Source organism: Pogoniulus pusillus, chromosome 17, assembly GCF_015220805.1.
Source record: "Pogoniulus pusillus isolate bPogPus1 chromosome 17, bPogPus1.pri, whole genome shotgun sequence".
Taxonomy (NCBI): domain Eukaryota; kingdom Metazoa; phylum Chordata; class Aves; order Piciformes; family Lybiidae; genus Pogoniulus; species Pogoniulus pusillus.
The window spans coordinates 8508079-8523078 of NC_087280.1; the positions used below are offsets into that span (position 1 = coordinate 8508079).

The 15000-nt window shown below is 35.6% G+C and overlaps 1 protein-coding gene across 1 annotated transcript in view; it reads left to right on the forward strand.

The window, feature by feature from the left end:
- ADAM10 (ADAM metallopeptidase domain 10) overlaps positions 1-12905 on the forward strand; it is a 45375-nt gene extending 32470 nt beyond the window's left edge. Inside the window, exons 8-16 of the mRNA XM_064157518.1 lie at positions 255-438; positions 2439-2602; positions 4150-4333; positions 5253-5403; positions 7317-7500; positions 8694-8802; positions 9090-9310; positions 10042-10168; positions 10617-12905. Of these exons, the coding sequence (XP_064013588.1) occupies positions 255-438; positions 2439-2602; positions 4150-4333; positions 5253-5403; positions 7317-7500; positions 8694-8802; positions 9090-9310; positions 10042-10168; positions 10617-10711 (1419 nt within the window). The 3' untranslated portion in view covers positions 10712-12905. The remainder of the gene's footprint in view (positions 1-254; positions 439-2438; positions 2603-4149; positions 4334-5252; positions 5404-7316; positions 7501-8693; positions 8803-9089; positions 9311-10041; positions 10169-10616) is intronic.
- Positions 12906-15000: the final 2095 nt, after the last annotated feature.

Sequence of the window (15000 nt, forward strand, 5' to 3'; positions counted from 1 at the left end):
TTAAACTTTTGGGTGTTAATGGAAAAGAAAAAGAAAGAAATGAGACTGGGAGTTTACTACATGAATGCAATTCTTCCTTAACTGTGGGACTTAGTTTTCCAAGTATTAGTATGGTGATTTGTGAAAGCCTGTGAATCTTTAGCAACATATCAAACTATTTAACATAACAAGGTATTGACAGCAGAGAGCCTCTTAGTTGATATTTACAAGTGACAGTGAATCATGTCTTACAGCTTCTTTCAATTTACTTTTAGATTAACACAACCGTAGATGAAAAAGACTCTTCCAATCCCTTCAGATTTCCTAACATTGGTGTGGAAAAGTTTTTGGAACTGAACTCGGAGCAGAATCATGATGATTATTGCTTGGCCTATGTGTTTACAGACCGTGACTTTGATGATGGAGTCCTTGGTCTGGCTTGGGTTGGAGCCCCTTCAGGTAATTATATTGAAAACTTCAGTGCCATAAGTTTTGAGGTATTGTAGGCAGATTCAAGGAAGAAAGGTAGAAACTGTCATTTAAGTTGACAGCAAGTAGACAAAAATCTCATAACTGGTTTGTCACAATTTTGCTTGAGTATGGTTTGATTTTTATTTAAGAGTATATAGTGTCACTTTTGATTGGTCTTGCTGTCTTCCTAATGAGCAAGACAATCATTAAAGAAGGATGTCTGTCTTTTGTTACACAAAGGTGTAAGTTGGATGGCTCTTTGTTTATGATAGGTATAAGTGACTAGTAAAGTAACAGAAGAAACAAGAATTTCTGCTGTAAACAAAACTTACAACTACACAGTTTGAATTTTATAGTAGAACTACACTGCAGAATACTTAAATGTTCTAGATAGCATTGGAATCAATTTTCTTTATGCAATTTCTTAAGTCCAGTGAAACAAGTGAGATCTGGTTTTGGGAAATACTATAATTATTGTGTGACTTTTCTTGAACTGCTTCTCGTTAATTTCCATCTACTTCTTTATTTTGGGTCTGAAGTGTGTCTCTTGATTGAAGAAAACAATGGTCTCTGTGTGCAGCATCTCCAGGCATTTCTCCTAGATGAATTAATCTCATAAGATGTGTTAGTTTTATGATACAATAGGACCTTCTTAGTCTTCAAATTTGAATAAATACAAATTCTCGAATTGTAGCTAGCACAAATTTCAAATTGTGGAAACTTTCACACAAATCAAAATCAGAAATTCAGAAGGAACAGTCTTCCCTTGTTTTGTTCCTAAAGTGTATTTCTATGTAATAAGGAATTATACTGAAGAACAAGTTCTGAGACATTTGCAAGAGACTGGGAACTTTTACTGACAATGTTATCAAGACCTTAAACAAAATTTAAGTAGTCATGAAACAAACATTAAACTGTTCATGAGATGTAGCTGTACTTTGTAACTTTCCTTTATTTGCTCCTGTAATTTCCTTTAAAGCACATGTTGGTTGTAGAGTACTGGAGCTCTGTGGAAAACTGTTGTGGTATGACAGGCTTTGGGTTTTTTTAAACAACACATCTTGCCACATGGCAGGCACAAAGTCTCTCAGACTTTTATTACAGGAAAAAAAATGTTGAAGTAAGTAGAATATTCAGAGAGGTAGGAGATCACTGGACCCATGAAGCGTGCTAGAAGGACCTGTGTGGACTAAGCTTAGAGACTGTGAAAGAACCACAGGAAGAATAATACACAGGTGGCCTATGTAAATAGGAATCTGGGTCTGTTATGAACAATCTTGGTTATGTACTGAGCAAGCACAGGATGAATTGGAAGGTATGTTCCATAAACACTTCTGTTAGCACGCGTACTCACCTAGGTTAAATGGGGTTGTTTCACCAAGCTGTAGTTCAGAGAGCAAGGAAGCTTCTTCAGAGTGTTTTTAGACACAATTTCTATTAGGAGCAGAATACCTGAATTTTAGAATGTTGGTAATGCCTCAGTACAAAGACAAAATGTGGGAAATTTTGGGAATATTAAAGTCACGATTTCAAGACTTTTCTCAACAGTAAGTTTGATGCACTTAGGCATTTTATATCAATGCTAATGCTATGAGAGAGGATCTTCTGTAATTTTACTGTGAGGTAAATTAGATTAGAATGGGATGTAGATCGAAGCTACCTGTACTGGACGTTGCACCCTGCTAGTTTTATATTGCAAGTATGGGAAATCAGAGCTCGTCTGTGCAGTGACAGTCCAAAACAGTCTTGCTTAATAGCTATTCTGAGGCAGCTAACTTCTGTGAACGTATCCATTGAGTGCTTGAGAGCATTACCGTGGATAAATCTTAATCTACCTTCTAAGTTGGGTTAATAATTACACAGAAGAACTCCGAGTCCGTCTGCATCCACTGAGCTGCAAGCTGTTTCTTGTTCAAAATGTCACTAGAAAAGAAACGCAGTACTTCTTCCCTTGAATTACTAACTGTTCTACTTTTGCCTAAATACAGGGAGCTCTGGTGGAATATGTGAAAAGAGCAAACTGTATTCTGACGGTAAGAAGAAGTCACTGAACACTGGCATCATCACAGTTCAGAACTATGGCTCTCATGTCCCTCCCAAGGTTTCTCACATTACTTTTGCACATGAAGTTGGGCATAACTTCGGCTCACCCGTGAGTATTACTGTTGATCTGTTAACTAAGTTCAACTGTTTTGAAGTTTGTGGTTTGCAAATCAAGTTTTTACTTGTTCTTAACAAAAAAAATATGGGCATGACTCCATGTGCACGTGTGCAGGCAGATAGCTTAGTTTGGCAATCTTTTTTTGTATGCTACTTCTATGAGTCGTGAGTGCAATGGTGGATTTTGTGAATTGTTTATTTCTACTAGTTCAATCTATTATAGAGGACCTGTATTCCCTCAGTTTGCTTGCTTGTTATTGAAGACATCTTTTAAATGTGTAGCAGAAGAGGAGAAAGAAGAGGCAGAATTGCTTAAGATGACACTTTATTCAGTAGGTGAAGAAAGAACTGGCTCTTCCTTATGTTGTATTCTTTATGCTTACAAGCTTACCTAAGAAAATTGTGGAGAGGATTAAGATACCAATAATTAAGATATCAATAACAGTATTTCACAGCAAAACTATCTTCCTGGTCATTTAGGGATGTGATTTGCTTATGGCAAGCTGCAAACATGAGGCTTTTGTTTTTGCTGGAGATGAGAACAAAGTTTTCTGGTTTGGCATTTTCATTGCTGAACTTAAGTATGTGTATTTTCTACTCTTGGAAGTAAAATGAAATCAAGATATCAACTGAATAATGACTTTTCCCAACATAGATATTCACATGAGAAGCTTTCTTCATACACCTTGAGAAAATTCTTAACACTGCTCTGAGTGGGAACAAGACATTCAAATATAATTGAAAATATGAACACATGAAAGTAAAAACAAAAAAAAAAACCCAAAACACAGTCCCACAGAGTGAAACATCTTTTGAATCATCCTGGAGAATGATTCTTTCAATTTTAGTCTGAGTTGCATTTGATCCAGGGAAGTAAGTGAAAGCACATGTTTGGTCCTAACAAACTATAATGAATTCCATAGTTCTCACAACTATGTTCAAAAATTTTAAATTTGCTTACTTCTTTCGGAGACCAAGGTTGTGTTACTAGAAATTAGAATGCATCAAACCAGCATTAGAGTTCCTCTTAACACGTAGTGTTGTCAGGCTGCTAGTTCTCAGTATGCCGTCCTGTAATGCAGCGCATTCATCATGTCAGTTATCATATAGATCTTCTCACTCAGTGACAGAAACAGGCTTCTGCTCTGAAGATCTCCTTACATCTCCTTCAGAACAAGCAAAAAGACTAGACTGTGATTTCAGCTAACTCCTTCTGTTTTTATTCCACAGAAGACTTTGTGACCTTAAAGCTACTTTTTTAGGAGATGACTTTTTCAGGTTGGGACTGACAACAACAGCAAACAAAAAAAACCCAATCACCATAAAAGCAACAAAGCAAAAACTAGATCTTTGCTTTCTGTGTGCTTTTTGTATTCAAAAAACCTTGGATTATATGATAGTACTTTGCTTTTATGAACCTTGTATTTTCACTGTGTTAAGGTTACTGAATTGGGTTACTTTTGCTTATGTATAGCAAGCTATCAAAAAAATAGAGAAGCTGTCTTGATTAGAAATAGCTTTAAAATACTTGTTTTCCAGCATGATTCTGGAATGGAGTGCACTCCAGGAGAGTCCAAGAACTTGGGACAGAAAGAGAATGGCAATTACATCATGTATGCAAGAGCTACATCTGGGGACAAACTTAACAACAACAAGTTTTCTATCTGTAGCATTCGAAATATCAGCCAAGTTCTTGAGAAGAAGAGAAATAATTGTTTTGTAGGTATGTACTGCTCATTCTGGAAGCAGAATGGCTGAGCTATTACTGTTACACTTAATTAAAAATGTGTTCTGTTTATATTTATTTTATTTTTTATTTAACTTTTTTAAAATTTACTGAAAGATTCTGTAACTACAAAATTTAGTCTGAGATCTGTAATAACGGGTCAAGTTCTGGGCTTCCCAGTGCAGAAGAGACATGGACATACAAGAGTGAATCCAGCAAAGAGCTGCCAAGATATCAAGGGATTGGAGCATCTGACATGAGGCCAGGCTGCGAGAGTTGAGTCTGCTTAGTCTGGATAAGAGAAGGCTAGGGAGTGGCAGACTCTTTATCTTTTTAAGTGCCAGGTGGGAGGGATTAAAGAGTACAGGGCAGGACTGTTCTCAGTCATGCCCAGTGAAAGGACAAGAGTTAAGAAGCGGAAATTAAAATAGAGGAAACTCTATTTGTATGGTATTTTGCAGTAATTTTCTTTCTGGAGTCTAATGTGTGAGCTCTCAAGTTTTGTGAGATTTGTGCAGCATAAAGGTACTAGTAATGCAGGCTAGCACAATCAGCTTTTGCCTTGAGGTCCTCAGACTGTTAAAGGAGGAGTGCAGGAAAGGAGGCAGGTCTCCTGGAGGCATAGCAGAAAAGGTCTACTAATCACTGTTGATTTCTTATCCATGCAAAAAACTCCCATTGTTATCAGCAGAAACGTTTTACTCGGAGGCTTAGGATTGTATGAATTGCAGGAGTGGCTAAGCTGAGTGGCAAGCAAATAATGCAAGTTGACTTGAACGCTAGTCTGAAGTCCATCTTGACCAGGTGTTTTCAGTCCTGATTAGCTGGATGTCACTGCAAGTCAGTGTTAACATTTTTAAGTCTGTTTGCATATTATTTTTACAGCCTTGTACATAAATATACTGGCATTTTTCAGAATCTGGTCAGCCCATCTGTGGTAATGGGCTGGTTGAACAAGGAGAACAGTGTGACTGTGGATACAGTGACCAGTGTAAAGATGAATGCTGTTATGATGCAAACCAACCAGAAGATAAAAAATGCAAGTTAAAACCAGGCAAATCCTGCAGGTATTGTGCATGTCTGTTACAGTATGTCTTAATCTGGAGGATTTATTGGTAGCTATAATTGGTATTTTAAATCAGAATCTGTTTACCCACATTATTTTCAAAGCATTTGTTTTGTTTAAATGGTCCTATACAGGGAGAGAGAAGTTTCTAAGCACAGTTATGCTGTGCAGTTCTTGGTGCTGTTTGTAATTTGCTTTCTCTTGGGTGAATGTTCTCTAGCTTTTGAAAAAAACATAATAAAGCAACAGATTGCATCAGTGCTAAGGTATCACAGAAAAAGATGTTGAAAATCTGTAATCTTTGTCAGAAATGTGTTGTGCCAAAGCTGCATGATTCAGAAAGCCACAACCAGGATGCTGTTTTAACACTGGGTACAGTAAAGTATTCATTACCCAAGGGATAATGCAGTGCCTAGTGCCATTTCTATGACATTGCTTGACTGGAAAATGACTGAAGGATGTAGTTGATTGATTTTGTTTTATTTATTAAATGCTTGTTTTATAAATTAAGTAGAACTATGATTTAAAGTCACCTTGTTTCTTGACAATGTTGTGTATGCTATGATTTATAAGAGGAACTTCTAAAGATCATAAGACTGATGGTGAAGTAAGTTAACCTCTATCTTTTAATTCTGTGACTTAAGATAGGTGTTAATTTTTTACCTTATCTGAAAACTGAAGTGGATTGTTTTCACATGAAGGATATGACCTTTCGTTCCTCTCTAGAGACAGACATTTATCTAACATTGGGTTAGAATCCTAGCCAGAGATTAAGAAAAAATTGCTGATGTTTTTAAGTCTAAACCAGCTCAGCCGTTTAATGCAATGTAAACCATTTTGTTCTAGTTAAGCTTTCCTGCTCTTAAAAATTATCTTTGTCCAGGCAGTGGAAGTAAAGGTGGCATCTACTGATAAAATGTGTTTGGCAGTGTAGATGTGGTAGAAGGGACCATCTCCTGTGAATTCGTAGTTGCAAAAATTTACCTTTTTTCCCTCTTCCTTTGCATATTCTTATGATTTCTGCTAAAAGATAGGCCTTATATTGTCTTGTCTTAGAATTGAATTCTGAGATTTTATGTTGCATGTACGGTTAGGAGCCGTTTTCTTCTGAGTACATCGGGTGCAATTGCCACTTCCTTCCTTTGCTCTCTGTATTCAGCATACTGTAATATAGTTTTATGCTCTGCTGGAACACTCTTAAATATTCATTGCTGCATCATTCTCCCTTTTTCCAGTTCTGTTAATATTGAAAGTTTTGCTGTACAACAAGGTTTCCAAAGGTAGAGCAAATTTTAAGTGTAAGAATGGATCGTATAAATACACTGAAGGAAACTGGTATCTCTCCAGGTGCTTTGCTTGTCTTTCAGGTGTGACATAAGTCATTTTTCTTATCATGCAGTAATTTAAAAATAGATCCTGACCTATAGAAGGTCTGTGCTATCTTTTGATGTCCGCTGAGTGCCAATGACCACGTACTGTGAAGAGTGTTGAGATACAGAATAATTTGAGATGCCAACTCCGGATGCTTAGTTTTAATCAAGTAGTTTTATAACCTTCGCTCTGCTGCTTGTAATGACATGTGCACTGAAGCCTAGCATCAGAAAGTGAAATTGTTTCCTGCAGATTGCATGCTGCTATGATATGCTGGTGTACATAGCAAAAAGCTCTCAGTCAAGTATTTTGGTATCTGTGGCAGAAAGAACCCGAAGTGTTTCAGGGGAACCAGTGAAGCTATGTGGCTTCTTTGTGTGCAGTGCTGTAGCCTTTTACTGCATTAAGGGATGGGAAAAAAAACATTTTCAATTCACAATTTACTGTAATCAGGAATATGTTATTTGAGTTATTCTCAGGATGAATAATTATTCTTGCATCATTCATGCTTTCTTTACATCCACATTTTCTGTTTATTTCTAGCCCTAGTCAAGGCCCTTGCTGTACTGCACAGTGTAGTTTCAAACTGAAGACTGATAAGTGTAGAAATGATTCTGACTGTGCAAAGGAAGGAATGTGTGATGGTGTCAGTGCTCTCTGTCCAGCATCTGAGCCTAAAAAGAACTTCACAGCTTGCAACAGGAACACACAAGTTTGCCTAAATGGGGTATGTCTGCTTTAGAATCACGTGCAGCTACTGTCATCTCTTGCCAGGCCCTGTAATGTGAAGTGATACGGTTTCAATACTTAATGGAGAAGAGTGTAAGATTAATCTTCTCTTCAACAACATTTGACTTACTCCAATTAGAGTAAATAAAGACACACAGGATGTTAAGAAGCAGATAATAAATACCAAGATGGCTTTACTATTTAGAAAAGTTCTGTTTACATTTTTTTTTTTTGGGTAAAAATCTGGAATGTGAAAACGTTTTATTTCCTAGTTCCATCCTTCCATTTTTATTTGGTCTTGGTCAAGTGATTTTATTGCCTTAGAAAATTATATATCTGATCAGTACATGCTGAATTTGGTTCAGTGATAATCTACGGTTCTTCCACTTGTGTGCATGTAACACAGATATGCAAGCATATAGAATTAGGCTCACCTGCCATTAGTTTCCAGGGTTAAAGAGTCTGTGGTAGTTGCTATGAAATATTGATGGCAAGCCTCATAGAAAATCGATCTCTGGTTACTTGAAAGCAGAAACAAACAAAAAGTTATCCTCTTAGAGCAACACAAGTTTAAGCCCTTTAAGTCTAAGTCTTTTTTCCACAGTCCAGATTTTTAATCAAGTGATACTGCTTGTAGTAATTTTTTGTCTAATTTAGAGACATTTTAAAGATAGAGGAATTGTCTTTTTTATAGTTACTGGATTTCAAACCAAGATTGTAAATACACAGGTTTGTGTTTTTTACTGTTATTCAAGCTTGAAGGGTCATGTCACTGGAATTACATAGTCTTTCCAATCATTAGGTTTTACTATTTTGTGAGAGAAACTATTTTTGAAGATAAGCTTTTGATTTATTTTTCTAAGCAGTTTTGAATAATTCTGTTTCAGTGTGAATTGCATTGCTGTGACTGTTTTGCAGGGTACTTTGAGACCCCAAAAGAAGATGCAGTGTTAAAAAATAAAATATGGTAAATCACCTTTAAAAAGTAAATCTAAGAAGCCTGAACACTGCAATCAAATACCTGCAGTAATTGTTGTGTAAATTTTAAAAGACAGCCAAGCTCTTATTTCTATTGATAAGCATCTTTAGACCTACCATTGTGTTTTCGGCTATTAAAAATGTGTATCTTTCTTAATGTTGGTGTCTTAAAAGTGAAGCTGACTTTTGTGTTCTTGTGCTTTTGTCTCACAGCAATGTGCTGGCTCTATCTGTGAGAAGTTTGACTTGGAGGAATGTACATGTGCTAGTTCAGATGGCAAAGACGATAGAGAATTGTGTCATGTCTGCTGCATGAGAAAAAGTAAGATTTGTCTGAACTGTAAGCATAAATATAGCATCTGAGGAATGTTCTCATGCTGTTTTTGTTTTAGTTAATCTGAGAGTGTACTGCAGTTTTGTTCATACTTCCTTTCAGATGGACATTGCATTGTATTTTGTAGGAAGTAAACAATAGATGTGGGTTTTTTACAGATTAATAGGAACTTGATGTCTTTCAAAAGCATTTTGCACAATTAAACACCAGAATATTAATGCAGATACTTTAATAAAAGAAAGGTTTGATTTATCTAATTTGTATTTGCTTTTCAGTGGACCCAGCTAGTTGTGCAAGTACAGGCTCTCACCAGTGGGAGAAACACTTTGGTCGTAAAACTACTACTTTACAACCTGGATCTCCTTGTAACGACTTCAAAGGCTACTGTGATGTGTTCATGAGATGTCGGCTAGTAGATGCTGATGGCCCTCTAGCTAGATTAAAAAAAGCAATTTTTAATCCAGAACTATATGAAAATATTGCAGAATGGATTGTGGTAAGGTTGTTTCTGTGTTTGTTAGGGTTGACTGCTTTTTTTTTCTTAACAGTATAATATAAAATTTCCTTTACAATAATCACAGTTATTAAGTTTTTCTACACATATACAGTACTTCAGCATTCTTCAAAGTATAATCTGTCATTGTTCTCCTAGTTTTTCAGTAAGCACCTTGAGTGCAGCAAATCATTTTGACAGCCTGAAGGGAATAGAAACAACTAAGAAGTAAATATTCTGTGTTAATAATTCTGCACTGTTTTGGTGTTAATGTTTACATTTTTAACTCAATTGATTTTCTTGTTTTGACTTCACACATGTACCTTCTGATTTCTTTTAAAGAGCTAAATACATGAATCTCTAGCATTTTTGAGTTTTACTGCACTAAGTGACACTCTCCTAATGAAAGACTGTGAGAAGAGCTACAATGAAATATGTTTATAGAGCTGCACAGTCAATTTTGATTGTTTTAAATCTATATAGCTCTATTGAAATGTATCTTCTGTGAAATACTCTTCTGGTAACAGAATGAGTCTGCAGTTACTGGTTGTTTTGCATAAGAAATTTGGTCATGTTCTTGTTAAAGATGTTGTGATTGTTTAAGTGATGTTTCAGGGCAGTTTTTTGACTGTTAAAAAAGGCAGAAGCAAGCCATCCATATTCAGTGACCTCTGTCTCTAGTGCATGTGTGCTAGACCTGCAAAAATACTTTCTTTTTTTTTTAATGTTTTTAGGCTTACTGGTGGGCAGTGTTGCTTATGGGAATTGCCTTGATCATGTTGATGGCTGGTTTCATTAAGATATGCAGTGTTCATACTCCAAGCAGTAATCCAAAGTTGCCTCCTCATAAACCACTTCCAGGTGAGTACACGAAGTAATTAATATGTAGAGAAATGCTTTATCCTCAACTATTTTGTTTGAAAGAGAAATTACAGGTGTCCTAACCTTTAGTTCTTAGTCTGGCACTGAAGCTACAAGTGGAATTTATACGAGTGAAACAACTTACCAACTTTCCTACAACACAATATGCATATCAGAAGAAAGCTTCCAAGATTTTTTTAGACTTTTTCTAAATCAGAGTTCATTTTTTTCCCTCTTCCATGCTACATCTTTGTAAGAATGAACCTGAGAACTACAGTTAAGTTAATAAAATGTATTCTGTAAATACTCCATGCAGTTAGCCTTGCAGATCTAAATCTGAAGGTTTTCAGAAAATAGTTATATTTAATTTTCATGGCCAAGGCAACTCTTTTGGAAATAACTTATGTATTAAATTCATTTTAATAATGATACCTTTTTCCTGAAACAGGCACTTTAAAAAGGAGGAGACCACCACAAACCACTCAGCCACCACAGCGACAAAGACCCCGAGAGAGTTACCAGATGGGACATATGAGACGTTGACTGCAGCTTTTTGCCTTGGTTCTTCCTAGTGCCTACAATGGGAAAATTCACTCCAAAGAAAACCTACTAAGTCATTGTCCCCGATCTAACTTTCAAAAATTGAAGAGGAAAAAAACAAAAGGCATGATATGCCCTCAATGGAAGTGGAAATGGTTAATTTTTAATGAGCAAATCTTCCAACTCAAAAAAGAAGAAAAGTTTTTTCTTGCATATTTTTAATTTAGTGGCACAAAGTCCTAGAGTATCGTGGTTCTTCCCCCCCTTCTGTGCTCTTCATTGCTGCATTTTCTTCACTTGCAGGCAAATATGGCTGTAGTAAAACTTTTATTCAAGAATTGAAAAGATATATTTTTCAACTGCCAGACAAGGCTAGGAAGGTAGACCACCTCAGCAATGGAGACATTACTTGTCAATGTATATACATTGTTATATGCAGACATGTATTTCTAACGTACACCCGTACTTGTGTGCAATTGTAAACAAGAGATTTGCAATATGGATGTTTCTTTGTATTATAAAACTTTTCCGCTATTAATGAAGAAATTACTGTTTAATTGACATACTCAGGATAACAGAGGATGATGGTATGTAATGGTCAAGGATCCCGTGATGATTTACACAGCAATTTTGAATCGAATCAAATTGGTTTTGTCATGATCAGAGTTGTTTCAAGCACTCATTTCATCTTTCTCAAACAGCTGCTAAGATACAGCATACAAGATAGAATGGTCTTTTAGAGATAAGTGTTCTGCAAACTTTGCAAAGGCCAGAATGTTTCAAAACTGTTTTATGTAAGTGTCTGATTTGTTGTTGCTCAACATAACTATTTTTAATTTGTCTGATTATTCAGTTACATAATGAATAGTTAGATAAACTATTTCCATGCTTTATTAGAAAATTCTGCCTGTTACTCAACTTGTTTTAAAAATTAAAATCAGTCAGTTCGGGCTGTTCAAATATTCTTCCAGTATGATAACTAAGTTTGTATTCTGAAGGATGTGGAAAGAGAAAGAAAAGCTGTAGCTCTTTGTTTTGGTTTGTGGGGTTTTGATTGGTTTGTTTGGGGTTTTTTAATTTATCAGGGCTTCGGATAACTTTTGAGCATGATACTGTTGTTAACCACTAAAGTAGAGTGATTTGCCCAGCTACAGTGGCAGAGTTAAAATTGTAGTTAGGATTACCAAGTTTCCCACATTTTACACCAGTAGTGAAGTTCAACAGCACTATGTCCCATTCCAAAGTTTTTTATTACGAATGTAAATAATTGGCATTTTTGAAGAGAAAAACAAAAGATGTCTTAAGGTGCTTACTGCTATGCAGGTAATGAAAGGGGGCATTACAAAATGTTAAAGCTTGTGATATATTTATTGCTTGTTTTCCAAAAGCACCAAGCTAATTAGAGATGCAAATGGCTATAATTTTCCTGGCTTTGCTTAGGAGAAAAATTACTAAGGGTTGGACAGGCTTCCTTTGTTTGTTTTTTGTTTTGTTTTTTAAGAGTATAAGGTTTACACAATCATTCTCATAATGTGACGCAAGCCAGAAAGGCCAAAAATGTTACAGAATATAATGGGTTCTCTTCCTTGTAAACTTGTACAGTATGTGGTAACTTTTTCAAAATACAGCTTTTTGTACATGGTTTAGAGACAAATTTTGTACATGAAACCCCAAGTCCAATAGACTATATAAATAATTCTAAATGATCTTAACTAGTTAGAAGTGTATGTAGTTGCTTTTAAGTCATTTAAAAAACATTTGTTTCAAGACTGTGCAAAGATTGGAAGTGGGTTTGCATTTCTAAAATGGTGACTTTTATTCAACAAGAGTTCTTAGTAACTTCTTGAGTGTGGTAGACTTTGGAACATGTAAATTTTTTGCCTGTAATGTTATCCTGTGGTAGGATTTTGGCAGACAAATTCTGCCCTATTTTATTTTGAGTCTAAGTTAAATGTTTTCTGAAAACAGAAATGTGCACTGAACTCTCCACTGCAAGTCAAGATGTGGTAAAACCGAAAGTTAAGACAATGAAATGGAATACTACTGTCGATTCATGTCCACTGTGTTTTATACAGTATCTTTTTTTTTGTTCACTTTGGAAATTTTTACTAAAAATGCAAAAAATAAAGTATTGTGCAAAGATATGTAAGGTTTTTTGAAACTTGAAATGCATTAATAAATAGACTTGATGAAATAATCTTCTAAAGATCCATTTACTTTTTGAACCCTGAAAGCAAAAAAGGAACATAGAGATTCTACTTACACATAATTTTTGGCTTCTGCTGAAACAGGACTGTGGTGCAAAAAAAGTAACTGTACTGCCTTTATACTATCAGGCTGCACCTCCTAGTTAAAGGATCATGCAGTCAAATGTGAGAATAAATGATTTTGTGAAACCTTTTTTTAAGGAAAAGCCCTAAATCTACTTTTATATTACTTGTATGCTCACAGGAATAAAGCTTTTGCTGTTCTTATCTAAAAAATGGAAACTACTTACTGCTGGGATGTTCAAGCTTTGCAGCATAGCTACTGAATGGTATCTTCTGAAATAAATACTTTTTTGAAGAATAATGAAATTAACAGGCAATACTTTGAATGCACAGCTATGGATAAAACTTCTAGAAGCAGCAAATCTGCTTTTTTTCAAAGTGTTTTCTAACTGCCAAGCTGAGACTGGGTTTGTGTTTTAAGCTGATTTAAGTGATAAGACTGCTTTTTAAAAGCCAGGTCTCATTCTTTAGGGCTGTTTGTTGACAGTGACCTGCTTAGACATCTGTTTCCCTAACTGAGCAGCATATGCTTTGATGTAATCAAAGCATTTTCATAGTTCCTTCCTCACAGCACTTGTTTTAATAGCAGTGCTTCCTTTTGTAGCTAAATAGCACTGTCAGGGTAAAAGGTATTAAAAGACAATCAGGTGGAGCGAAGTCCTGCAAATGAGCATCATAAGTGCCTAATAGATCTGATCATGGTTGCTTTTAAATTTCTACCTAAGTACGAAAACTAGAGAGATAGAAAGGATGTCTGAATGTCTAAAATAGAAAATTTAAAGTGTGTTTTGGGGAAAACTTAAATAGCTGTAGTTTTTCTAACTAATATTTGACCTAATACTTCCTAGTTGGAGCTATTAATTTATTCATCTTATATTTCTTAATGTTTAGTCATTAAATATTTAAATTCACTTCTGATGTAGAGGCATGTACACTCATTATGGTGTGAATGTGAGAAGAGCACAAAATCCAACAAGCTATGAAACTATTTATACCATGCAGAATATAAGTCATTTATATTCTTTGCATTTTAATTAATGTTCCAATGTTTCTTTCAGGAAAAACATACAAAAAGGAAGGAAGAGATTTTTTTACTTCCAAATATTGAATGCTCATTATTACAGAGAGGTAAGTGAAAGGACATTAGTCATTGCATCATTCTAAGCTGGGCTTGCTCTGGCAGGAGTTAGGCTCCTAATGGTACTCAAGGGTTTGTTTTTATTTTATAGAGTGAGTTAGAAGTGATTCCAATGAGTACAAAGTAAGGCACCATTATAGGCACCTGGAGATACTAAAAACCCATCTGGATGCATTCCTGTGTTATCTGATAGAGGTGATCTTGCTCTGCAGGGGAGTTGGATTGAGATGATCTTTCAAGGTCTCTTCCAGCCTGTGACATTTGGTGATTCTGTGATTTAGGTATGACTTTAGTATTCTGCTTAAGCATTGTGAGTATGCATCAACTTGGATTTTTATTTCATTTCTGCATCAGAAATTGTTGTAATGGCTATCAAACTTAGGGACAGGACATAACATTAGAAAAAGCATCTTAATATCTGCAGGAGTTCAAATACTGATGAATGTTCTTCTGATTTTCCTAATTGACTTAAAAAAATCTCAAGTTGTCTTGAGAGTATTCTAGCTTGTTGCAGTTCAGTTGGAGAGTGGGTTTTTCCCCCCCCCCCAAAGTTTTAGCAGTCTTCAAACGGCAGTATCCCCATTATTTGAGTTTCAGCATACTGTAGCTGACCTTTTTCTGACCTTATTCTGACCTTTTTTCCACCTGCTTTTCTTGAACTAATGCTTTCAATCTTGTTTCTCCTAATGTTTTGATTGCTTTATTGGCCTTTGTAACAAAGTAATATTAAAACTGTATTTCTTTCATGTCACATATTTCTGAGTGTGTTGGTATGTGCAACTAGGGGGAAATCATCATCAAAAGGCTCTATGAGTAAGTATGTTTTACATCATACACATGTAAATAAGCTGTCTCACTATCTCTAATGCTTTTTTTTTTTCCTG